At 38.9% G+C, this 27,838-nt stretch overlaps 1 protein-coding gene across 2 annotated transcripts in view; it reads right to left on the bottom strand.

The window, feature by feature from the left end:
* The window catches only part of gpc5c (glypican 5c), a 105,885-nt gene that overhangs the window by 26,394 nt on the left and 51,653 nt on the right, over window positions 1-27,838 (bottom strand). For both annotated transcript variants that reach the window (XM_004542617.2, XM_004542616.2), the window contains one exon: window positions 8,664-8,784. In XM_004542617.2, the coding sequence (XP_004542674.2) occupies window positions 8,664-8,784 (121 nt within the window). The remainder of the gene's footprint in view (window positions 1-8,663; window positions 8,785-27,838) is intronic.

The following is a 27,838-nucleotide window of genomic DNA, read 5'->3' as shown; positions in this document are numbered from 1 at the left end:
GTTTTGACTCAAGCTGGTACTTTTACATGATAATCGGTATACTCATTACTTCCATCATGTTTCACATTCAACCACATTCAACCAATGTGAAAGTACATCTTCTCACTGTGGCCTGAGAGAGTAAAATGAGATGATACAGCTATAACCACTTAAGTACAGGCTGATAAACCAGATCTTGTACATTTCAGGTAAAAGTGAAAGTCATTGGTAAAACTGGATGTCTTAATTTTCACAAGTGTGAATAAATTACAATAGGAGGGGAACAGGGTGAACAATATTTGACAGTTGTTAGAGTTCCATATTTTATAGTATGAGTTAATTCATATTACAGTTTGCTGACAGACTAATGACTGATAACTGAGACAATCTGGGAAAAAAGAGAAAGCAATGTTCTTGAATAAGATAAACCCATTATGATTTTTCTGTCATGTAAAGCAACTAAATAAATTCAGTGTGCATTACAGCAGTTCACACCCAAATGCTCTGCTAAGCAGCATAATGTTCGCCATCACTTGATGCCAGCGTGATATTAAGCTTATAACTATGGCACTGAGTGGATGTTTGACACAGTGTTGCTTGGCCCAGCTGTCCTTAAAGCATGTTAATTAGGGAGTGAATCAATTAAGGTGTTGTTGCTGTGGAAACCACGGTTAGTATAATTGTTGGTTTGTTGCTGTCTACTGAGTGCAGGGTGTTGGGTTATTTTTGTTAAGTCGTGATTGCTAAATGGTCAAACTAAAGTCCTTCCTTTACAATTGTAACATAGCGAGGAAGCAAATTTATAATTTGTCTGTGGAGCTAGAGACAGATATGAATAACATGAATGTATAATGTGATAGAAAAAGACTGCTTCTGCTCTGGATTTCAATGAGCATCTTAAGCACTTTCTTAAAATGGTTTGTATTTATTTAATTTTCCTTCTCGCTTTAGAGCAGAAGCCATCAACACATCAAGGGAGCGTTTGTTCACAGGCAGCCTGCTAAGCTGTGTCAGTTTTTTTCAAATATAAAATATGCTACAAAAAGAAAACAACAAAGAAAACCGTAACAATATGTTCAACAACACAAAGGTTGATCTGTTTATGAGAAATAACAACAACGACTCAAAGGGTCATCCTCCTGATCTGTCTCCAATGAGGTACAATGAGTAGACAAGTGGGAACAATATCTCAATAGCAGCAGACTTTACATTATGGATAAGTCAGAGATTTACTGTGCCTTTGAGATGCAGACAGATGGTTTTGTTCTAACATGACTCGTCGCTCTCTCTGACATGTCTGTGTACCATTGGGTTAGAACGACCTATTAGAATTGAGAACATGTATATGTATTTACATTTCATTTCAATTTAAACTTTCAATAGTTTCACTGAAATGAAGACTGACAAGCTATAATTTGCGAGCGCAATTAACTTTACAATGTTTTATGATAATCAGAAGTTATTATCGTTAATGCCATCATCTATATATACTGAATGCCAACAGTTTCCGAGAAACAACAAAGACAAATGAAAGATTTTCAAGTCTGGGAAAGAAAACTGAAACATTTTGTTGTTTTTCTTTTTAAAAAAGGAGCACAGACAGGCGCTTGAACAACTTGCAGTTGTGTAAGCTGATGGGTACGGCGAGGGCACAGATACAAGATACAAACCTTTTCCTTTAAGGCTTACCTTGAAATTACCCTGGCATCCAAGGGCAAATCAGGTATTCCAAAAAGGCTTTGAATAAAATCCCAAATCATGAAATATTTTCTAGTTCCCCTCTCACAGTGCCAACTAATGCACCTCTCTCTTTCTTTTCAAAAGCATTCTTTAGTTAGAGGATGATGCGGCAGGTTTGAGAGAATCAAGGGCTGAATTCCTGCATTTTTTAATGCTTCCTAGTCACGCTAAAATCTGTACTGCCAGGAGTAACCAATCACCTTGGAGTCTAGAAGAAAGACTGAGCTGTATAGATTCTGCTGTAATGTAGACATAAATGGGACATCTAATCATGAAATGTAAAAATGTGAAATGTGACCACTTGGCATATGATGAAACCTACTGCAACAGTTACAGTAAGCATTTTCATATGGCTATGCATACATTTAGGGTATGATTGGCAACCTTGCGGACAAGGATCATAAGTCCTATCCTCCATGTGCCCACATCTGCTCTTTTTCAGCCCTGTCTGAAACAGTATCACCTCATCGAGGGCAGTGGTGATAAAACTGCATATGCGGGCAGAAAAAAAAGGAAAGCAAAGGAAATTCTGGAGGATACTGAAGGAAAAACTGACAGCGGTGAATGTCTGCATAACATAAGTACTCTCAACTTGTTGAATGAAATTGGCTACATTTTCTCACATACTGTTACGGCCAACAATGCTTTTAAGTAAAAACAAACATCAGCTGGGAGACAAAATATGAGTGTTTAAATATCCGTTATGTCTGTGTGTCTGTGGATGTCCCCAATTAAAGAGGAACTGGATGCAATTATCTCTATTTCTCACACTGCCTGACAAAGAAAAGGCGGCTGGGAGAGAGACGGAGCGAGGGAGAAGCTTCTTCTAAAAGTATAGGAATGAAAAGATGAAAACGGTGCATCCTAAGAAGAGTGACAGGTTCAAAACAAACTCTGGACAGCCGCAGTGCTCTGCCATCCATACCTGCAGTAGCTGTACTGTGCTGCTTGTGTATATTAATTATACCTGTTATGGTCAACAAGACTGTTCATAACTATAAAAGAGCCTTATCCATGTGTATGTAGAGCAATTGTTATTTTCTGATGGCAGCAGTGGTTTCATTATAATATAGTTTATCATAGCTTCGTTTTTATAATTTAAATTACTCCGTCTGTCTACAGCAGCCTTCATATTCCCCACATGTTAAGAGAGAAAAAATCATGTTTGGATGCAATTGCAAAATACAATTTGGGCAAATTTATAGGGGAAACACAGAGAAAAGCTATAGAAGGATCTGTCTTGGTGAACCAAATCTTGAATATAATGAGCCAGAGGTGTTCACATGGACTAATTTTGCATGACATTTTATTAAATCAGTATGAAATCTGAAAACAGATGCTGTTTGTGGAAAAAAAAGTCCACCTAAGTTTCTTAGAACTCTGAGCAATGTTTTCAACATTTTTCAACAACTGCCGAGCCACACCTCCACTACAAGCTAGCACAAGCTGATTGAGTTTGTCGCTGTTAGTGACACTCTGTTGGACATGCCCTCATGTAACCCCCATTAACCTAATCGCTGCATTAGATTGTCACACCCTGCTCCTGTAAGCTACTGACTGAAACAGCTCGTGTGTGGAATATATGCGCACGGGAACAAACTTTGACTTCTAACAGCTAAGTGATGGAAATGTTATTTAAAAATGCGTGGCAGTTTCGGTGACATCAGCATTTTTCTGAGTGCATGTTCCGACAGCTTCCTGCGAGAGGTGTGCGGGTCGAAAGACAGCGAATGGTGCTCATTTGCTGCTGGGAAGCAGATTTTTTAGACATGAAAATCGGCTTCAGATGTCCTTATAAAGGAGCAAAAGGTTTGAAGAGCTGACTTCAAGGCACCAATCCAGTTTACACACCATGAATACCAAACATTATCAGGATAATCAACCCACTTACTGGGTCAAATCAGTGTAGCTTCTACACTACTTGTGCTTTTACTAAGGCCAATATGCTGGGAAAATTAAATTAGATTGTGGCTTACTTTTTCTCTGAGATATCCATTTCTCTTCTTTTTCTATTTCAAGATTTCTCTTCTTACCTGAAGCCTTTGAAAATATGTTTATTTATCTAATGTAAAGTAAATTAAATCAGTGTGTCTCGAAATGAGATATTCAGAATCCCAACTGAAACAGATCAGGAATTTAGTGCCAATTTGCAGCGATATGATCAATTTCACTTTTATGCCCCATCATCCCAAATGGAAAAGTGAATAATTTCACATAAAAACCCAGCATCTCCTTGATTCAATAACATTTACTAAAAAGGAGAAGCCACATGAGTCTGTAATCCATCTTGGTGATAACCTTAAGAAAACAGTCTTTAATATGGTTTTACAAATGCATACCATAGCAGATTGAAAAAGATTAAAAAGGGGGATTTGGAAAAGGGATTTTTGAAACCGTGTCCCAAAAACACAACCAGCCACATATTTTCTTAACAGGACAAGAATCACTGTATTAAAATTATAACCCAAAAGGCAAGCAAATACAGTATTACCCAGTGAAGAAAAACATCCACAGTTCACTGAATTTTTATGAGCTTTGCATCTAATTATGGCATTTAAAAAAAAGTTATATTTAAATTACAGTCTGGGTTCATGAAGTCTGGTTGCCAAGTGAATGGAGAGCTCTGGGCAGTGAGACTTGTTGCTGTATCGTTGCCACAGCAGCAGTAAAGAGCAGCAGAGCTCCTGTGAAGACCAACTCCATCATCTTCTTCAAGTGGAAAGAATTTGTCCCCTCCCTGTGACAGGCTGCCAGCTCAGCCCGAGCTCTTTCTTCATCCCTGGACTCCACTAACTCTTGAGAGCTCAAACCCTTTCACACTGCTGCAGGCATTGCTAAATCATAAAAGAGATGTATACTGAAGTCAGAAAGTCCGCTGAGAGCTGTATATCTATAAAACCGATATACTTTAAAGAATCAGCTGTTTATCTGTTTATTTTAACCGTTTCTAAAAAGCAAGCACAATTAAGTCTATCTAACAAAGGCACATAGAACTCTGAGTCTCTGAGTCTGTGCAGCAGCTGATAGGGCCATGGACTGACTGGACCCACAAAGAGGATATGCACAGTGTGGGTCTAAAACAAGCGTGGCTTCTCTGATGTGGAACCTATCTGGGCCACTGGCCAAACAAGACAGCAAAGCTGCAGTCAGTCCCATCAATCACATGTCAGCCTCACTATATTGCATCTTTATGCTTTCCAACTCTCTATCCTGCAACCGCTTTCAAAATTGTTAATGCTATTGCCCCTTTATAGGCGTGAGTCTGAGTGAAATAAAGATAGAAATAAAGCATGAGAATCAGCGTCTGAGTGTTTTGGGGTTTTTTTCCTACCCTGAATGTTGCCGCTGACTTTTCATTTACAAAAGTGCAAAGTGACAAACTGACAAATGATCTGGACTTAATAATCACATGGAAACAGATAGACCGTTGTGAAATGATCCCCACCCAAAAACAGCTGGACTGATGGCTAAGAATCAGAAATCTACTTTGAAGCATTTATTGTCCGGATTAGCAACCTTTACAGGCAAAAAGAAAGAAAAGGAGAAAGAGGAGAGTTAGAGGAGGTACACAGGGGAGGACAGGGGAGTTGGCCTACTCATTTAATGGACTATTTTATAGAAGGTCAAGATTTAGCCTTGTCCCGTGTGTGTGTGTGTATTTTAGTTTTATTTCTAGATGTTATGTCCTTGATTTAACGTGGAAATGTTGTGTGCATGTCCTCTAGCTCTATCCCCGTGTGTACTGTATGTGTAGGGTTGTGTGGGTGAAACTCACACACATACTCATTTTGTAAAGGGATCTGAGTGCTTAAACAGAAGGGTGCCATGGTTAGATGATGGGTCATAGTCTGCGATATATCAAGAGTAGTTTTCCAATCCTCTTAGTGCCACAGTGCTCAGAGTGTAACTGCTCTTCAGTAGGTAAAAATATACACGTCTTTAAGCCCACTAATCCCGGAAATTGAAGTTATTCAAATCTGGAAAAAGCTGAGATTAGACCTTCTCTGAAAAACCTGCAATATCTTTTAAGCTAAAAAAAAAAGAAAATATGGATATGATTTAAAAGCAGTCAGTGTGCATTTGTTATTTGTCAGCATCTAATTTCCATTTAAAATGAAATAAATATCCACAGTAGTTCAAAGGATGAAAGAAGACAAACGCACGGCCTAATTATCCTCCTAACATCGACACACAATCGAAATCTTAAACCTAAACAGTCGTTTGAAGAAGTGAGGACTTAAAAGTGTTGCGAGCATCTGAAACTCAAAGGAGTTTTTGAAAAGATGAAAGTGGGGGTACAAGCATGCACGGAGGACCAACACTGTGCAGGCTATGCTTTGAATCATCTAGTCCATGAGAGTAAACCAGGCAGACTTTTTTTTAACCTTTTGTTACTGTCACAGTCACACATTATACTATCAAACTATTTTTTTGTTGTTTAATATGAAATCAGATTTAACATAAAATCAATCAAACTCATTATTTATTTATTCAAAGATAAAAATTGATAGTTTGCCTGCACTTTTAGTAAGATAACCTTTACTTTTATGTGCTTGCAGCTCTTCCAAGAACAATGACAATCACATGCCTGGCTGGTTTTTGGTTATTTATAGGTTTGCTCCATGCTCCCAGGCCCCCTCAGCAGCCCACTGTATACAAAGCAGTGTGCGTCTTTCCAATAGCACACCTGAATCTCAGAGCAATGAAAAACTTCCTTTTCCAGTCCTTGTTTATGAATGCAGATAGATTTTAAAAAGCAAATTAATTTTCAGGTATTTCAGGTAAATTGCATGTTGCATGTTTTGTGCCTTTACTTATCAACTGTTTGCCAGCATCCAGCAAAAGTATGCTCAAAGGTTATTGATGAATTGAAGCTTCTGGTTCCAAAAATGTTCAGAACATTCAGAACAAAACCACTTTTATCTGGCCTACAGTATTTGTCTAAATAGTGACCATCTTTGCTGTCAGGCATAGATGAACTTTAAAAGTTAATATGCAGCATTTCAGAAAACATACAGTTTTATTTTCTCTTTTTTAGTGTTCCTATGTCTGCAAATCTGCATCTTAGCAAGCAATCTGTTCACACAGGTATGAGCACATGTGATGACTTGTGCTGTAATCTCTAGTTCGACTGGTTGATAGCTTGGTTGATATTTGTTTATTCAGCCAAATTCTCACTGATCAGCCAATCTTGTCACCTCCTGCGTGTTTTAGTAGCTTTTAATTTTCCCAAATGAATGTATCCTGTTCAATTAACATTTACATTTTGTCGGTGTTATTATGTTCAAACAACTTCCCCGTTTAGGCTCAAGGCTTTGAGTGCAAATACATCAGAACTCGTCGATTTCCGTGTTTGCCCTAATAATTCATTTATAACAGCATTCACACCAAACCACAGATTCACTAGCTCCTCGGTCTCGCAGGAGCACACACCTACACCGAGACCAAGCTGAACGTTTCTTCTCTTATCACCCCCCACCCAGTGCCGCCAATCGATTGGTTTGAGAGTAGTAACGATTCCAGTCGACCAAGACTTTCTTTGGTTGACTGTCACTTCATGCAGGCTAACACTCTGTGATACTCTCTCTTATCTGGCACAAACATAAAGCTCAGTCAAGCTCTGGCACCTAGTGTAGATGCAAGGTAGGCTTTTCAAGTCTGTAAATGTCAACAGGACACCCGCTCAACTCTGCATAGTTTCCATGACAACGAGGCACTTGACAGCCACCAGCACAATGGGATGTTGTGGTCTAACAGGAATGATCTTGAACTGCCAGTTAACAGGTTGAGTGATATATAGTGTGGCTACTGTACAGATGAAAGAGTAACGAGTGACACTATCGACTCAAATAAGACTAAAACAAAAATACAGTTAATACAGAGAAAAAGGGAAATCCATAAGATGGAAGCATGGGAAACCACACAGGTATAAAAGTGGTCAAACGGAAAAAGCAAAGTGAGATATAGAGATAGAGCTCTAGTCATCGCTGCACTTTCTATCTGTGGCCATAATTTTTTCAGGGCAACAAAAGGGCAGGCGGGCAGAGGGGAACCAAATCCTGGCCCGTTTGTCTCCTCAAATGGCCTCTAGGGACTGTCTGAAATGGCCCTTTTCTTCTTGGTTCTTTTCAGCCCTAAACCCCATCTACATGACAAACAGTGTCACTTTGAAGCTGCCTGTGTCATCTATGCTATCTGTCACTCATTCATGACCTTTTGCTCCTGCCTCTCATCTTTCTTTTTTTTTTCTTTCCACAGTAATTCCCTTTTTTGTCACTGTCTCCCTTTCACACACTATCCTTTTCATTTATCTTTGATATCTGCCTCTGAGCTCAAAACAAGTCTTTGGATCAAAAGAAAATGGCAAGGACATTTCAGTAGTTCTTTTGACAATGTGTTGTAGCATTTGAGTCCTTATAAGACTTTGAGTTGCATTTGTCCACAACCAACAATCATCAAGTCTGTATTATTAGCATTATTATTATCTTCTTAATTCCTCTTGTTATTAATTACAAAACACAACAATTAGACCATGTGCATCCATCACAGTTAAGCTCTTTACTCAAAATCAGAGTTTTAATGCTAAAATATAAATAATGTTGTTATTCATAAATTTTCAAACAACTATTTGACAAGAAAGCTGAAAAATTGACAAAAAGAAGAGAAAAAAATTATTAGATTCTGAATTACAGCTATTTACTTGCATTACTGAACAGACCAAAATGGGTTTAGTGGTTGAATGTTATTAATATGTCCAGTGTGCTGGCTCACATTTTAGTGTTAAAACATGAATTCAGTTTGTTATTCTACTAATGAATAAGCACACATTTTATAGTTGTAAACACATTTTTGACAGATTTCTATTAATATTTTCTTGTTTTTATGATAGCTGGTCTAATAAAAGAATTAAGCTATGCATATGATAACTGAAAAATCCATCCTACCGTGTTGAAGTTCTCCAGCCTCTCCTTAGCTTCAGCGACTGCGCACTCCACATTGCGAACTTTGACCTCTGGGTTATTCCTCTGGGCATACAGACCATTTCCTACAACTCTGCCTGTATAACTGTGACAAAAAAGAAAGCCGGAATCAATTTAGTCGCCAACATCATCTTTATGCTGTTAACATGCAATGCTGAATGTATTTGTTAATATCAAAATACTTATTGCTAATGTGTTATTGCTGTGAGTTGCACAATTTAATATGACTCTGTGATTTATCACTATGGAAATATACCTCGGACGCTACAACCAATCAGAAACACACACTATGCCAGGCTCCTGGTTAGACTCCAGCGTCTTTATAATTTGCCTCATTTGTCAACAACATATCGTTAAAAAGCTCCATTATGCATCCTCTCCTGCATCAACACTGAAATCTAATCCAGATCATTTAATGATGCTTTTCATGGTCTTGTGTGAGGAAATATTTTAATGATAGCTGAGCTCTGCCTTGTAAAAATTGTGATTGAGACAAATGCATGCTGGGCCTTTTAAACTCTGGCATGCTCTGTGGCCCTGAAGCTTGGCAGGAACTATAGCTGTTAATTTCTTCAGAGCTGTTGTTGAGCTGATGTCAGAGAGGCTAAACTTTTCTAGCGGCCAACCTGAATTAAATAGGAAGCGTTTTTGATGTCTAATAATAGATTGGAAATTTGTCCGTAAAGAATCGGTGATTTAACGTTTTACAGTTTTGATGGTTTAAATGCTGAACAGTTGGAGCTGATACTGAGCACTGCAGTGTCTCGCACAGGCGTTCAAAAACAACAAAAAACAATGTGTGCCCATTTCCTGTAACCTCCACCAGCACTGGCTCGCTCTTTGTGTCATTAATCTTATTTTAGTCTAGTATTATTGTGGCCAATACCGTAAGCAGTTGACCTCACGGGTGAGGGTGAGATATACAAATTGACTTTCGATGATGCGATGCACTTATCCCTCATTTTCCTCCAAATTAATTTTAGAATTATATATTGATGCTAATCTTCCATACTTGGGAGATTTAACGGCACTGGAGAGGAGTGACATGTACTGGCAACAAATCAATTGATGCTTCAGCAGGCAGCGCGAGGCTGATAAAGTGATTATGGATGGTTTAAGCGAGCGTGTTTGTAAGGATGTCTTTATGGGTATGTGAGTGCTTTTGTCGTCGTGCTTGCATATACTTGTACTTGTGAATATGAGTCGAGGCAATCATAAAAGTGCTGACCCTTAAAAAATCTCTGGCCTGTGATATAAGCAGTGTCTTGATAAGGTCGGTGCTCCTTCATCTTGCTGAAACAGCAAAATGATGCAAAAAAAAAAAAAAATCCTGTGTAATCCTCTGACATTGCAGATTAAATTTACATCTCGTTGTTTGTGTATTTGATTTTATGCTTCATTTTCTTCCTTCAAGTGCTTATTTTACTTTAGGATATTTACCAACCAGATTTTCTGTGTGCCACACACACACACACACACACACACACAAAACAAACTGCTTGGACAACAACTGAAAATTCTTATTTGCTGCCAACTCTCAGTCTTCCGAACATGGACGCTATCAATAGCTTTTGGACTTACAGCTTCTCCCCTCTGACACAAGAGATTAATTGAAGAATCAAACAGCCCTCTAAGCAGTGGTTTAAAGTGGGGGGCTGTGTCTTAGGGGTCTGACTGTCTCCAGGCTTGGCTTGTGATAAGAGTGTTGGTGCGGAAATGAGCTCATCAAATTGGATGCTAATAAAAGGGAAGTGTCATGGTGAGTCTGGCAGTGCGTTTGGCCTGGAACATTTCATTGCAGGGCTTGTTTGATACTACATAGGGGATGTAACCACTGACACAGCAGGATATCCCAGAACTGATTACGCGATAGACATACAATTAATGCAGCAAATTTCAAGGCAGAATTCAGATGTTATAAGTTTGCTCTGAATGGCAACAGTGAACTGTTTTGGAATAAATTTCACTCGAGCGCTATAACTCAGGGGATTAAACACTGAGCACACAGTACAGCACAAATGCTACAGCACCCAAATGATGACTCCTTCTTTTTTAGAATTAGCTCTTCTGCCCTTCTGGTGGCCTCAAATGCAGAACCTCACCAAGCATTTGAAAACTCTTTCTACACATTTATGGCTTCTGACTCAGAGCCCTTTTTCTATGGAAGTGACTCACTCCCCCGTGAATGCACAATTGATGCGCACTCTTGAAGGCAGCTTTGTCTGTTCGCGTCCTTTCCCTCTGCCTGAAGCACAGACTAGCAGTGACCTGTACTCCCTGATGCTGACCCCAAAATGAAATGTTTTGCTCTTTTCAAAGCCTGAAGGAATGCTCGTGGGCTTTGGGGCGAAGCATGAAAAATCATTATTCATTTTTAAGGTGTATGGGGGGGGGTCATCTTGAGAATACCCAAGGTAAAGGATATTTTCATGTATATTGCATTAATTGAATTACAAGGATGCGTATTTGATCTGGAATTTGAATTGCCTTTTGCTACTGCGAGGGATTGATAGCAAAGTGACCCATGGTGAATCTGATTCTATTTTATCTGTTAAACCCAACTGCCTAAGCTTGTAACATTCACACATTCACAAAGGACTTAATTACTCTTCTTTTTGTTTTAATTTATTTATTTTTGAGAGCACTTGTGGCTGCTCTTGCTCGTCACATGAAAAGAAACATAAAACAACTAAAAACTACAGATTCTATCTTTCAGAGTTTTCAATGATTTATGACCCCAAAAGACTACTGTATAAACATAAAGCATCACTGGTAAAAGAGATTACACATCTGTATTTGCCAGGCAAATAAATGATTGTAGATCATTTCTTAAACGATGGGAGCTTTATTACTTCTTTTGACAAGGACTCCTCTGGGATTGACATTAGGAATGAAGACATTCAAATGAATGGATAATCTAGATCTTTTCTTGATTCATTAGAATCATCTTATTTAATTTATGTACATGTTCATCAGCAGGACGCTTTGTGACATTCTCCTGAAGTTTATTAGATGCATGCCTTGTATCAGCAGGATCCTATTATTCAATTGTGAAAAGACAAACACTGTGCAAGCTAAAACAGTCTCAGTGTGGATGTAAAGACTAAACAATATGTCTCCTACTGGAGAAAAATCTTAGCACACATTACTGGTACTGAAATCAACATTAGTTTTTACTGGAGTAGACAGTCACTCAAGAATTATCAAAGTAATCTGTCTGGTCTAGTAATCTGTAACTGAAACAAATCTTCAAACTGAAAAGAGACTCTCACAGTTCATGGCTTACTTTGAAGTAAAGTTTCACTACAATATGTCTCACTAATTATAACAGTGTGCAGCACAGTGCACTGATTAACAGATTGTATGTTTAAACTGGTGTAGAAATCTCAACAAATTCAGTGCTTAGCATTCTGACCTGTTTTAGTGACATAAAGTGACAGTAAGCATTATTGCAGATTTAGCAACAATGTGGAACCCAGTACACAATCACTTAGATCACCTAGAATGAAGTGTTTTTTGGAGACAAGAAAAAAAAGTAAATGGCTTTATGCACACAAAATTAAGTCTATAGGTAACAGACACACGTCTTCTCTTTGATAATGTCAATATTTAACTCCAGTAAGTACTTGAGTGATTTAAACCAGAATTTCTATAGGTAAATGGGCTTGACTAATATCTATGTAGACAATCAATACAGTGCAATACAAACTGCAGCAGTCTCTTTTCTCAGTCCTATCTTTGTTCTTTTTTGTAATGTGGAAAAATGCTATAAATATTCTCATGCTTAGCTACTTAAATACCAAAATTACTGCTGCAAAGCTTTATTTTTGTAAGGCAAATGGAGCATTTCTTTGATAAAATGTGAATTTGTGATACTTGGCTATCTCTCCTCTCAATGCATCAGTGGAGCAGAATCTGCTACTGAGGCTCTGTTTGGGGTGCAGAATTCATGATAGACTAAGAGTGCAGAATCTGCTATCACACCAAAGCATTAGTGGGTCTGTTGCACACTTTAGCTTGATATTGCTTCATGTAGTAAGAAGACACACTGATAAAATTACAAAAACAAACATTTAAGGTAAAAAATATGATAGAAACATTTTAGCATACATGGACTGCATTAAAAAAATAAAGGGCTGCTTAATAATACTGTTTGTGTGCATTATTAATGTTCTATTTCCATGCTTTCACGCTGAATTCCTTCCAGAACAATCCACCGTGAACTTACTTCTACAAAACATAATGTTAAAAAAATACAGAGCATTAGTGACTAGTTTGTGATTATTTCATTAATTGGTCTATACTAAATAGACTGGACATATAACTAAGCCCTTTAGTGCTCACATTAGTGCATGTTAATTTCCCTAGCTATAATCATTTCTGTGAAACAAACATCAGACTGAATTAGAGCAAGGCGAGGAGGGGAATAATGTCAGTGATTAATAACTGAGAGGAGAGGAGGCTGTTTACTATGACTGAGAGTGTGTATTTTTGTGGCTGTGGGTGGCACCATTTCAGCTGAAGAGGGTACTGCACTTGGGATGATGGCACTGCTATCAAGATAACCGGCAAATTGTCGGTTCTGCATGATTAATAAAGCTTTTCCCCACCCCCCAGCTGTTGTGGGAATTGAACATGTGTTGAGTTACTCATGGGGAAGTCCTGTGATTAGTACACAGTGGGTTATATCAGCTGTTTTTTTAAAGTTCTCCTGTTTGATGATTTATGTTTGTTATTTTTTTAAGACAATCATGCAATTTTTGCTACTTAACATTCAAAAAATGTCAACAATCCAATCTTAATAATTTTTTTTGTTTAAATAAAACTATTGCCATATATATTTAAATTTCCTAAATCACAGATTGAAAAAATAGTTAATGTCCAAGGTATTTAAAAGTTTTTCTTTGGAGACTCGCTTCTTTTCCCCCTCATGTTTAGTTCAATCCTGGTACCTGACCAAACGAGTCACTTAACAATAACATATTAATCTATGAAAAATGTCAAAGAAGGTGATTCTCAAATACATTAGGCAGAAATTTGGATATCTGAGCATGGGGTGCAGTGAAAAATCTGAGGAAACTGGACAAATGGAGGAAAAATGTCTTAAAAACCCATGTACAGCAGCTGAAGAGTATCTGAAAGTCAAGACACTTTCAGATACTTACTTTCACAAAGATCTGACACAGGATCTGAGAGATACACCTGGTCCTTCAGCTGCAATGGTCTCAAGGGAAGGGTGGCTGTCTAGAAGCCTGTCATTTTTAAGGAAGGGAAACAGGAAGAAAAGCTGAGGTATGCCAAATTACACAAGAACTGGACTGAAATAAGTGGCAAACAATCTTCTCAAAATTGATGGAATTATGAATGCAGAGAAGTATCATCAGATTTGGATTCAACGGGCAACATCTGCTGTTTATATATTGCATTTCTGTGTATGTTTGCACATGGTTCAATAAATTACTGCACCTATTCCAATTCAATTCAATTCAATTCAAATCAATCATATATATATATATATATATATATATATATATATATATATATATATATATATATATAAATTTTACATTTATTTTATCAACTTTTCTTCTGACGATGCTGTCTGTGTTGAGAGCTCAGTGGATCTGCGTTCGACTACTCCGCCTAGGCTGCACTGCTGAGCGCAGATCCACTAGCAAGACTGAAGCTAAGCTTGTTGCAACATGGCAAATTGAACCTCCCCCACCCTTATTCAGATCTGGCCTTTGGAACTATTTTGGTCTTCATGTGAAGTTTGACCCTGAAGGTAAGCGCATCATGGACAAAAGTAAAACAGTATGTCGGATGTGCCACGCAATGCTCAATTACATTGGTGGGAACTAGTGCGTTAGCGCAGTTAGCTCGTTAACGTGTTGACGCCGTCCAGCCCCACGCACGGGGCGATCCGCGGTAGCTCGTTAACGGAGATTTGCCGTGTTGTGGCGTTAACGTCATTTCAACAAGATTAACGCTGACAGCACTAGTGGGAACACAATAAATATGACTGCACATTTACACCGACATCATCCTAGTGCAAAGACAAGTGAAAGCAGACAAAAACAACAAGCACGCATGGTACAAACTTTACCCGAGTCATTTATACAACCGTTAGCACATGATTCTCCTTATGGGGACCTGATAAGTTTAATATGCTGCTGACAATATAGCCCAGAAGAAGCGTATAGTATAGCTTTTATTTTGGAAAGGGCCATTTCTCTGTAATAAACTCTTTTCCAAAGATGAGTGATTTCTCGATCAGATTGATTTATTTTTTTTATTACTTTGGTGTTTCAGCAACATTAAATTTAAAAACGGTACTTTTGAGTTAAAATATATATTTACAATTTTAATAAATGACAAATTAAAAAAGCATGAACATTTTTTTGTATCGAAAAAATATCGAACCGTGACACCAAAGTATCGAACCGAACCGAACTGTGAATTTTGTGTATCGTTGCACCTCTAATATATATATATATGTACCAAATTAAAACAGTTCCCCCGAGGTGCTTTATACTGTAATGTAAAGACCCTACAATAATACAGAGAAAAAATAGAAAACCCCAACAATCATATGACCCCCTATGAGCAAGCACTTTGGCATCAGTGGGAGAGAGAAACTCCCTGTTAACAGGAAGAAACCTCTGGCAGAAGCAGTTTCGGAGAGGTGTGGCCATCAGCCATAACCAGTTGGTCCCATTTTCCAAGCAAAATATAAAGGAAGGAGAATTATCTACAGATATACACTAAAAACACGAGTTCTTGTCTGATGTTAATTTATTTTACATGTTTTTAATCAGTCTGCACAGTATATGCTGTTCACATAACATTAGACCCATACCGCTGAAAAAGAAATCTAGACCTTTCTCTTATGCCCTTTCAAACAAGTGTGTGTGTGGGGAGGGGGCGCTGAGCAGATGCTTGTAGCCAGTGAACTTTACATGCAAGGCTTGGGCATATTGAAATACTCTGAACAGGAGGTTTTGTTCTGAAAGGCCAGACTGTTCTCACATGCTGTGAACTTAGTAGCCATTTACTGTATGGCAAACAGCCTCAAGCCCATGAACAGGCAACTTGTCAGGAGCCACTTGACAAACATTTACTCGCCAACCCACATAAGGTCATCCATAGGCAATAAACATAGACATGAGCAAACACATACAAATGCTCTAAAAATCTATGGCGTGTAAGGCAATTTGAGCCTATACAAATGGCAGTCTCGGGCTTGCCACAGTCCCTGAAACCCAACAGTTATTCCCAAAGATAACCGCACGCTAAACATAAATGCTTTAAACGTCAAGCATTTAAAAAACTAAGCACTGATAAATTCTTTGGTTGATATCTTGTCCAATCTCTTCATAGTAGTTAGTGTAGTCAGCTGTACTCTAAGGACAACTGCACTAGACATCAGAAAATGCACAAGGGGAAACAGCACGCAAATCAGGAGAGGTCGTTTGCAGGGCAGACAAGCTTAAACAGTGTGGTTTCTATTCAATGCTTGATTACTCTTATCCACCATGCACCCCCACCTATTATTCTTTGTTTTTAAATGATCTCTCCAAGTCTACAACAAGACTTTTGTTGAAGTCATCTTTTTTTTTTCTTTCTGTTCATTTCCCTCCCGGCAAATACAGACACTGCAGAATCTTGCTTTTTCTTGTCGCTGTCATTTGTAAGCCAGCTGGTGACAACATGAACATGTCATCAGCAGCTCCAGTCACTTGGAGTTCTCAGAAACACCTGGGCAAGCGGCCTTGGATGTTTTTGTTTTGCTTCTGTTACTTTTTATCAGTCTCCTCCAACCTCCTCCTTGTTCCAACTATCAGTTGGGTATTTAAAAACAAAAAAATTCCAGTTTTCCCTAATGATACACAAACCTGTGAAAAAGTTATCCCCAGTTCGATTAGAAATATGACTAAAATCCTGAAACATGACAATTGTACCTTAGTTGCCTGTAATACCCAATAAAGACAGACAATAGGATGGGTCTTGTACTGGGATTCTCCTCCTCCCTCAGACATGCTATGTGAACCTGAGCTCAGTTAAGTTCTACTCTGTTACTCATATGAATATATTCCAATGCCTCCTGCGCGATATTCGACTGCTTCCTTCGAGGGGTCACCACAGCAGATCATCTGTCTCCATCTCACCCTATACCTATCATCCTCTTCTCTTACACCAGCCCTCTGTAAGTTCTCCTTCACTACATCCGCGAATCTTCTCTGAGGTTTTTCTCTTTTTCCTCCTGCCTGGCAGCTCCATTTTCAACATCTTTTGTCAAATATATCCACTGCCTCTCCACCGCACATGTCCAAACCATCTCAGCCTTGGCTCTCTAACTTTAGCTTATCATACTTATAAGATTTATTTAAATATTTTTAAATCCAGCTCTTTTTGCACAGAGCTGGGTAATAATACAGCACACTTATACCACTCTATTCTGTTATAAATGATGCTGCAGAAAACAAAGTGAGTTGAGCTCAGTGGGACAAAAGCATTGAGTTCAGAAAAAACAGCTACCCATACTTGTGCTGCTTTGTTGCATATTCGACACCTTAAATTGACCGTTTTTTGTTTGTTGGACTACTGTGAAAATAGTCTTCATCACAATCTTGATTCAACAAGTATGCATCAGGAAAGACAAAAGGTTAGAGGATTCCAGTTTAACCACCCTAGTCTAATTCAAGCCTTTGATTCATTCGGTCACATGAGTCAAGGCAGTTGTTCTTCTGAAGCTGAAGCTGATCAAGTGTGGAGAAAGGTACTGGTTAAGATGAATCATCTGCATATGATCGAACAGCCACATCACCTTCTGCCATTAACCATTATACCCGAAGCAAACCTATTTGGCTGTTTTCTGTCAGAAGACGTTCTTTTACTAATGCCTCTTTCGAACATGTGCTATCTTCCATTAATCTGACGACATCTGAACAGATTGGCTTCAAGTCAGCATCCTGTTGACTGTTTTTGTAAAACTGGGGGTGGCAGTCTAACAAGGTATTTACATCTATTCATCACATGTTGCCCACTACATCTGAATTGCTCATCTCACTAAAAATATGGCCTGAACAGCAATAACATCCTGGACCACACTTGTGTTTATCTGTTATGCTATAGTAAGAAACCTCTAGCATTATGCATTTAATATCACACAGTGTGTATGTATGCCAGCTATTGTTGTACTGTAGCCTCCTTTGTCACTTTCATGGACTTGTCTGGACCATGTCTGGATCACAGAATGCACCAGAATGTGAAAGACTCTACAGCTGAGAAGGGTTAAAAGGTTTGTTAAGGGGTACATGCTTTTACCGAATATCCCTTGTCCCAGAATGTCAGTGTCATATGCTCTTTGTATTTATAAAAAGTTCCTATTTCTTAAGAAGAGAGTGATTCCATTGAAAATTGCACCAAGTGTGCTTTGTAAGTGATCAATCCAAAGTAACATGGGCCAACATGTTTCCAAATATGCAGACCTATACCAAATACACAGCAGTGGTCAAATAAAGGATGGTATCATTACACATTCACGGTCATTCCAGCCAAGATGAAAGATTTTTCTCCTTCTCCTTCTTTAAAGTTTCGGAGTTTACCGGAGGCACATCACCTGTGCTGAACTGGTGGCATGTCTTTGTGGCACTTTAAGCCAATGAATTATGGCTGTTTAGGGCTGTGGGTTAGGTTGGAATTACACACCACTACGTAGGGCTCAACTGCTTTACCACTTCTTAAGAGGTCCCAGGGTGATTTTACCAAGACCGAGTTAGCTTATTGAGTGGCTGCACTGTCACAGCTACATGGCTGGAGGTCCTATGGCTCAAATTACTCGTGGCAATCGTGCACTAAAAGCCTGTCCTCTGCTGTGCAATGAAAGGTGTTACTGCACATGCGAATGCTCCTCTTCGTACTGTTTTTTTTGTATCTTTTTTTAATGCTATTGAACACCTGTAAATGGCCTTTCTTGACTCACATTAAGCATCCCATCAGTATTTATTCTGAGTCCTATTTTCAGTTTGCTTAATTGCTGCCAACACTCTCTGAATACTTCTCTTAGAAGCTTTCACACCCAATCACTTGGGTCAGATTTGCTTTCTCGCTTTTTGTGGTGACCAGAACACCAGGTCTTGTCTCCATATTTTCTGTAGTCAATTATTGAGTGGACATGTCTAATAAGACTGTTGGGTGGATAAAGATAAAAGTCGACCCTACTCACAGCAGACCATGATCTTATGATATAGGCAGGCTGGGATGCTTCTTAGCATTGAGATAGCCGAGATGGTCCAAAATGGATTTTTTCTTTTTATTTTAAAAAAACTAAAAAACATTTTTTTACCTGGAAGAAATCCCAACTAATCCAACATTGAGATTACTGGTAGGAATTGCAGTTTGGGATCAAGTTGGCTAATGCTAATATGTTGTCAAACAAGCTAAAGAGATACTTGATAACCAAAATATATTTTCAGAAAGAAGAGCTACTTCAAAAGAGTGCTGCATCTGAAAAGGCAGCTCCCTTTGCTCCACTGTCTAGATGAAGGAAGCCAAAAATTGAACTTTGGGTCCAGAAAGTTTGAAACCACTCCTCTATAACATCTAGCTTTAGGCTAATCCCGAGGATAGTCAAGGAGCTGAAGACACTAAGCAAGAGGAATAGAATTCAGTTTTAGGGTAGAAAGAAAGATGGGGAAATGAGATATGGCAAGCTATTGTGAATCACTTAGAATGTGCATATACGTACTGGTAATCACATACTGTGATTATCTTGTAGCTTGGAGGTGTTTGATGTCATTAGGGTTATTCTACCCATTTATTTCTATTTCCTACTTCGGGCTAGGTGAGACACTATCTCGTTTGGCTCATCATCGGCCCATTACTATCCTCCAACCAGCCAAGCATATTTCATTTCAGTGCTACTCCAGGCTAATGAACATGTATCGATTTATCTAACAATCGCAGTAACTGCAAAGAGCTGAATTAATTTGGTGTAATTGACCTACTCCAAGCAACTGACTGCTCTTGGTCTTGGTTTCTTTCTCATATTCCCCCACATACGCTCTATCTCTGTCATCCCGATGGCCGTGTAAGCAATTCCTGACATTAGCAAATCACAGCTTGTAGCACAGTGTAATATAAGCACTCTTGCTCAATAAGTGAAGGAAACAGATCTAACATGTACTCTGTAAACTTGTTTCCTCCTCCAAACCCTGATATACCCATGAGTGATTAATCTACTTTGTCATTTGGGGGGAAAATACATGGTGTATATTTATGAAGCTGGACTGCATGTGTAATATCTTCAGACTTAGCAGATTGTCTGGTAGAATATGCTTTCACACTGCACCCATGTGGCCACTATTATGTACTGAAAGCATCCAGCATCCAATGAAGCATCAATATTCTGAGCTTTAAGAATAAGCTGAGGGTATGACAGAACTGATACTGTTATTCCATTGACGTATATCAGCATAATTTCCTTTGAAGCTTATATTCCAGTCTGTCATTCATGAGCCTTACAGACGGACATTATAATAATAATAATAAAAAAAAATTCTAACTTCTTTCTCTGTGCTTGTATAACTGGAACCAGCTGTGGAGCAGAGACTTTCAGGTCTCTGTCAAACAAATTTTAAACAAACGATATTTAATCTTTTAAATGCAATTCACAAGTCAAATAAGCTTATTAAAGCCTGTGTTTGCAGAACAGTTTATGATTCATAATTTTTAAAGCTGTTTATAGAGACCATGTTTCCAGGAAAATATGCAAAAGCTCCTTTTTAAGAAATCATACAATAAATTCTCATTAAGTTCAATTGTTTAAAAAAAAAAATACAATTTCTATGACAAAAAAAAAAGAAACCTGCAAAATGCGATTTTGTTATTATTTATTTTCCACTTGTACTAAACCAAATAATTAACATTAAAGCAACGAAATTTAAATTGACGTTTTTATTTTCCTCTAAGTGGAAGGGCCACTATGTTCTCATTCAATAACTACAAATTTATGTCATTTCTTGGTTACATGAAAGTTAAACAAATTACAAAATAAATGGTGGCCATTTGTCAAAGTCTGTCTCTAGTTTTAGAGACAGACAAATGGAAACATACAGTGCAGCTATGGAGTTTAAAGCTTTAATAGCCTCTGGTGGCAATTATATAGATTACAGCTATAATTGGCCCGTGGTTTGCTTTGAGGACATTCCCAGGCCTGAGTGTGTCTGTCACTGGGTGTAACTGTTCTCCACCTCAGTGTGTCGCCTGCCTCGATGTACCAACAGACATACTGTAGGCTGACTCAATAGACCACACAGACTTCTGGGAAAACATTATGCAGCCCCATTAGATTGGAGGAACACGAATGTCATGTCCAGGATGCCCACACACGAAAATCACAAGCAGGCAAGCATCACTTCCTGACAGAGAAAACTATTTTTTGCACATTTGAAAAGTCACATACACTTTTCTTTGTATTTCTTACAAACTACAAATAAAAAGCAATAGAAAAGCAATAGAATCACAATACTGTGTAAAAGTCCTGAATCACAGTCATTGCTTTGAATTTTGTTAGGAAGATGGGAAACAGGTGCAGTGGTTTATAAGACAAAAACAGAGTATTGAAAGTCAATATTTGGTATGACCACCTTTATTCTTCAACACAGTTTGAATTTTCTTGGGCTAGCTTTCTTGTCATTTCTTTAAGGAGCCTTAAGGAATAGTTCTCCAGGCTTCATGAAGAACACCCAAAGCTCTTCGTTGGTTTTTGACTGCCGTTTGTTCTGTTCTATGTCAAGATGCTTCAGTAGCGTTGAGGTCGTGGCTCTGGGGAGGCCAATCCATGACTGATGCTCCATTGTGTGTTTGGCTATCCAGGCATGTTTTCACTGCAGTGTGCTCGGCAACATTTTCATGCTTAAAAATGAACCTGTTGCCAATCGGATGTTTTCCAGGATGTATTCCATGGTGTATCAAATTTTAGCATTTTTTTCACAATTAAAATTAAGATCCCCAAGACCACAGCCCCAAATCGTGGCAGTGCTGTGTTTTACAGCCAGCTATAGACACTAACGGTCATACCTCTCTCCTAACCTCCTCTGTACAGACTGATGATGATTTAGGTTTTACATTTGGATTCATCACTCCATCAGACCTGTTGTCACAGATTTTTAGTCGATTTCTTGTGTGATTTGGCATATTCATGCCTTTTCTCCCTGTTTTCCTTCTTTACAAATGGTTTCTTGGCACTGACACCACTAATGAAGGTTTGGCAGACAGTAGGTCAATCAACTGATGGGCAGGATGCATCTCCCAGGTCTTTTCTTCCCCATCTCATAAAGACATAACCTTCAGATACTGGTCATCTAATGCAGATTTTTTTAGGCTTGTCACTTATTCTTTTGTCCTCGAGTTTCCCTATTTTGTTTTTTTATGGACATAATTTATGTGTTTTTGTGACAGGTTGCTTGTAACAATGATGCAGCCTAAAATGTTTCTTGGCTAAGTTGCCTGTTATGTGTTGACATAACACTGGTTCATCAGTTGAGATTTTTGTGTGTGTGTTTGAATGACTCACATGTCACTGTTAAGTGGTTTATCGAACAAAACAAACAATTGGTCAGGACTGGACAAAAAATTAGTAAAAAAGGAGCCAATGCTGACAAATCTAGAGACTAGAGACTAGAGAACCTCTGCCCAAGACCATTTTAAAGAAATTACAGGAAAGTCTGGCTCCTTGGAAACAAAATATTAAGAAGGTGGTTCAAGACTTTTTCACAGTACCGTAATCACTAAGATCTTAAAGTTTAATGAAGGATATAGAAGTTCTGAATCAATAGAACCTATTACAAGAAGTATAAGCCAAGTGACTTATAGTACAAATGCCTAATACAAACATTGTCCACCAGGTAGGGAAAGCACAACTAATGCTGTACTTTCTCAGGAAACTACATCAGGCCCAGTTACCCCAGAGACTGTAGTAAACTTCTACCGCTCCACCATCGAGAGTCTTCTGACTTACTGCTGCACACTCTGGTTTAACTGCTGCACCGCGGAGGACAAGAGGAAATTGCAGCGGGTGGTGAGGGCAGCAGAGTGGGCAATTGGCACCTCACTAAGCCCCCTCAGAGACATTTATAAAGGCAGACTTCAGCAGAAAGCCAACATCATCATCAAAGACCCCTCGCACCCTGGACACTCACTTTTTTCCCCACTTCCCTCTGGTAAATGGTACAGGTCCATCAGGACGAAGACAAACAGACTCAACAGAAGTCTTTACCCACAGGCTGGCAGACATTGGCAGACACCCTGATTGGAGGATAACTGCACTGCCAACACTCATGGCCATTACATCTTATTTATAATCCATATTTCTATGTATACTTTAATGCAACCAACATTCCTACCTCTTTAAACTGTAGTTATTATAACACTATTTATTATAGTTGCAACAGCACCCCCCCCCCCCCTCAACGCCAAACTGCCATTGTTTTTGTAACAATGACAATAAAGAGCTATTCTATTCTATTCTATTCTACCAGTAGGTGGTAGCATTGCCCAATACACATTTCACATGGTCGCGTAGATAAGTCACTGGTCACAGTTCAAGAATAATAATGTATGTGCATTAGCAACAATGGGATGAAGGATGAACAAAAGAGGAAGTGACAGAAAACTGAAAACATGAGTAGGATCCAACTCAGGCGTAAATGCACATAATATAATACAGAAAGAAAGAAAGAAAGAAAGAAAGAAAGAAAGAAAGAAAGAAAGAAAGAAAGAAAGAAAGAAAGAAAGAAGAGTGAATGTGTGAAAAAAGAAACTGTTGCCAGACCTAATTTGATGAATGTAACCCCTCCTTCCAGTCACATGCCTACATGCCGAGGAGAGCATGGATAACTGAGGCCAAAGGTCTGGGGGGAAGCTAGTGGGGCAGTTGGTGTTTGGAAGGCAGACAAGGGCAGGCAGGAGCAGAGCCAGGAGGGTAAACTATGCCACAGAGGACAGACGGGTGGAGTGGACCATGATTCTCTGGGGTGGTTCGACCACCTGTTTGTCTGTCTGTCTGTCTAATCCGGGTCAGAATGGCGTGATCTAATGCTTAAGGTTGACAGCTCCAGGGTAAACTAAAACCCAGTCATGGGGTCCACCACTCGTAAGCTGAATCTGCACAATCCACATTTTATATTTTTCATATGTATGTAAAAGCTGGCTTTGTGTTCACATAAAGGTTCAGTGACCAAAATATATAAGACACAGGGACAAAAAAAAGAGGAATGGATAATGTCACATACTGTACTGTAGGCCTCCATATTCCCTGTATATGTAAAGGGCATTAAGTGGTAATGTTCAAGGCATTAAAAAAAAACACATCTTCATATGCAGACATACCCACGTACAAAGTAGAGGGGATTTGTGGGAGTGCTGACGGAGGAGGTCGTGGTTCAGATTCTCTGCTGCCGCAAAGGGCACATGGGAGTCAAACCCATCGTCTGTCATGAACCTATGCACACCCACTCAGAGCATGCACAGACGGCCACAAAGTACATTCACTGTGTCTATATGCAATCAATATACAGATAGATAACCCACAAGCACTCATATATCAATAGCGATTGACCAATAGAAGGAGTCAGCTCTAAGTGCAGCTTACTGACACCAGAATAACATATATATATCACAATGTTGTGCAAACTCTTGTAAAAGTCAAGAAGTAAAACAGAGTGACTGTACTGCAGGCAAAAAGAAGAAGGGCAAAGTTCAGGGAGGTGTTATCCAAATGAAGTCACGCAGATGGTAGCACTGACAAACACATTGACAAAATGGCTTTCTTGGCAGAATTCCCAGCCATAGCTATCATGTTTGTCATGAGCAGGCATATGTGAATAGCTTTAATAAGGAATTAATCTTCTTAGGTGTCTGTGATTTCATTATCATTCGTCAAGCTGGTGGTCTTTTGGGACTTTAGTAATGTCAAAATCTTGATTTTACACAGATATGCAAATAGATGTTATTGTATTCTGACTTATAGTTCATTACAGGAGATATTTTAAAAGCACTGCTGCATGTGTTGCAAATCACTTAATTATCTGGGCCAAAGCACATTTCTAATCTTCATGAAGTAAGTAAGTAGCACTGTGAAAATCCTAAGGCACTCAGGCTTTAAGGTTCTATGTGCTGTGCTCCAGCTTACAGGAAGTGACTAGAGGCACTGCACTGCATTGGCCTTTGAAACTTCAATCCTTCTGCAGTCTGACTCTGGCACTCTCAGGGGAGATTCCTCTCAACCAGGCTTGTCTGCATGTGTTCTGTTTTGTTCCGCTCTCTCTATGCTAAGTTATTTGTGTCTTTGGTGAAGTAAGCTACTTTTTCTACTCTTACAAACTTGTGCTGTCTCTCTCCTTGTTGCAGTGTGTGATAGTACCTTTACTCATGTCCTTGAGCCAGATCCTAACCTGAAATTAGCCCCACTTTAAAACCTAAAGGGAACCACGACTGCACCATCACCGCTGATGAAGCTGAACGCCACGGGGAGCTGGAGGATATATGAGCTGTTACTGGGCAAGAGGCAGGGCACACCCTGGACAGGTCAACAGTCTATCGCAGGGCTAACACGGAAAGACAGACAACAAATCACACTCACATCCATACCTACTGCTGATTTGGAAACACCAGTTAACCTAACAAGCATGTTCTCACACTGTGATACGAAGCCTGAGTACCTAGAGAGAACCAATAGAAGCACAGCGAGGACACACAGAATGCCCCAGCCAGCAGGTTTAACCCAAAACTCCTGATGTGTGGCAACAGTCCCAACAACTGCAGGCCAACTGTGAGCTAAAAATGCTAATTTTTATCTTTTATCTTTTTAAATTTTTGTTATCATATCATTAGGGAAATTGGTCAAACCACATAATTTCACATGTTACTGGGATTAATAAATGAGCTCTGTATGTCCCTCCCCCACATACAGTCAGCTACTGGACTCTTATCTGATGCCTACTGCACTCTGTTAGCTCACCTAGGCACAGCACACCCATCAATTAAGTGTTGTATTGAGGTTCGCTTGCTTAAATACATTGTAAGTCTATGATTGTATGCCGTTTGACCTAGTACCTGAATTACAAGCTACTATTATTATTTAACAGTTATGGCCAAAGGGTTGATTGTGTTAATCTTTTGTTTCTGGCTAACAGAAGAAAAGAAATTAGCTAACTGGAGCTCTGTTAAACTGAGTGCTGTTGATTCTCCTCAGCAGGGGGCCATTTGTGAAGCAGCCAAGTCAACACCTTATATCACTGATCAAATCTGGCAGTTATATTATGAACCAGATCCAATTTTCATTTATCACTTGAATCCAAAATCATAATTGTGAGTTCCTGTTTCTCTTTATTCTTCTACCTTATTATTCTAGTTGCTCAGACCTTTGCTGGTTAACTACTCCCTCAGTTTTCAGCCGATTTTCACCATTCAAACTTTAAACTGTTCTGCTCCTTCTGCTAATTCCTGCTGTATCTTTTGGTGCTCATAACTTTTATACTTTTTGAGATATTAAGCTTTTCATGCCATTTTTTGGCCCATTTTGCTGAATGGAACCACATTATCAGTTTTGCCTGCTGGGCTGATTCATGTTTTAGCTCAGTGAGATGAGCAGCCGTTCTCAGAGCAGGAGGGCGGGGTTCGAGTCCCGCTTATAGCAACATTTTTTTCAGTTAAAAGTTAAATCTTTTCAACTCTTTTCAATGCAAATGTCAGCTTCTTCAACACTTTTCAGCAAAATTTTCAGTGTTTTCACCTCTTTTCAGCACAAATTCCAGATTCTTCAGCTAATTTCAGCACAAATTTCAGCTTCTTTACCTCTTTTTTTCGAATAAATTCTGCTAATTCACCTGTTTTCAGCACAAAGTTCCGCTTCTTAACCTCTTTTCAGCAAAACATTCTGCTGATTCACCTCGTTTCAGCACAATTTTCAGCCTCTTCTGCTCTTTTCAGCACAAATTTCAGGTTCCTTATCTCTTTTTTGCTGACCATTCAGCATTTTCACCTCTTTTCAGCACAAATTTCAGCCTCTTCAACTCTATTCTGCACAAATTTCTTTTTCTTCACCTCTTTTCAGCCCAATTTTTTTGTTTCTTCATCTCTTTTCAGAAAAAAATTCAAAAAGTACACATCTTTTCAACAGAATTTTCAGCTTTTTCACCTTTTTTTCCAGTTACTTGAGATCCAGTTTGGCTCAGTGAGATGAGTAGCCTAAAAAATTTCAGCCTCTTCTGTTCTTTCTGTTCTTTTTCTCCTATTTTCAGCACAATTTCAGCTTTTTCACCTGTTTTTAGCATACAGTTCTGTTTCTTCACCTCTTTTAATCACAATTCAGCTTCTTCAGCACCCTGCATATTTTTTTCTCTCACCATATCTCTCGTTGGGACAAGAACTAGTTTGGTTTGATTAGGTCAAGACATAGAAACTAGTCAAATATATTTTGAATATATAGTTCATGAATTTGTTTTCAGAAGTGTTCTCCTTTACCTTTATTTCATGTATATATTCCTTAATTGGTGTGTGTGCGTGCATGCATTTACATGGCAGCAAGTGTATATGAATGTATGAAAATAGGGCGGGACTTTCCCTTTATTCTGTTGCTCTTCCGTGGCGAGGCCACATTCCCAGCACCACTCAGGGGGTTCCAGTGAGCGAGCCATGACACCAAACCCACCAGGAATTCTAGGAACGTTTTCCCTGTGGTTTCAGGTTACCACATACACACACTGAACACAGATCACAGGCACACACAACAGCCTCCACAGTAGTGGACTGTACTTTTGTTGTTTGTACAGAGCTGGTTTTGTTAGCTTTCCTTCTCTCCTCCCGTGCCGGTCATTCTTTTTCATTTTAAATTCATATACCTTTACAGTGGGTTTCAGTAAAAGCTTGGCATAACTCTTAAACTTGTAACTAGACTCAAAGCAGACATCTTGCTCACATTCTCACTTTGATTATAAAAAACACTCACTGGAAACTGAAACTTGTACTCACATTTACACAAAAACTCTACAGGGAATGTTGCCAATACTCACTGTATGCCCTAAATTTAGGCCTACAGGTAAACATTACCTCATACAGCAGGAAGATATATGTGT

Source organism: Maylandia zebra, linkage group LG18, assembly GCF_041146795.1.
Source record: "Maylandia zebra isolate NMK-2024a linkage group LG18, Mzebra_GT3a, whole genome shotgun sequence".
NCBI classification, from domain to species: Eukaryota; Metazoa; Chordata; class Actinopteri; order Cichliformes; family Cichlidae; genus Maylandia; species Maylandia zebra.
Note: the sequence above shows the minus strand (reverse complement) of the source record. Positions and strands in the feature narration are given on the sequence as shown.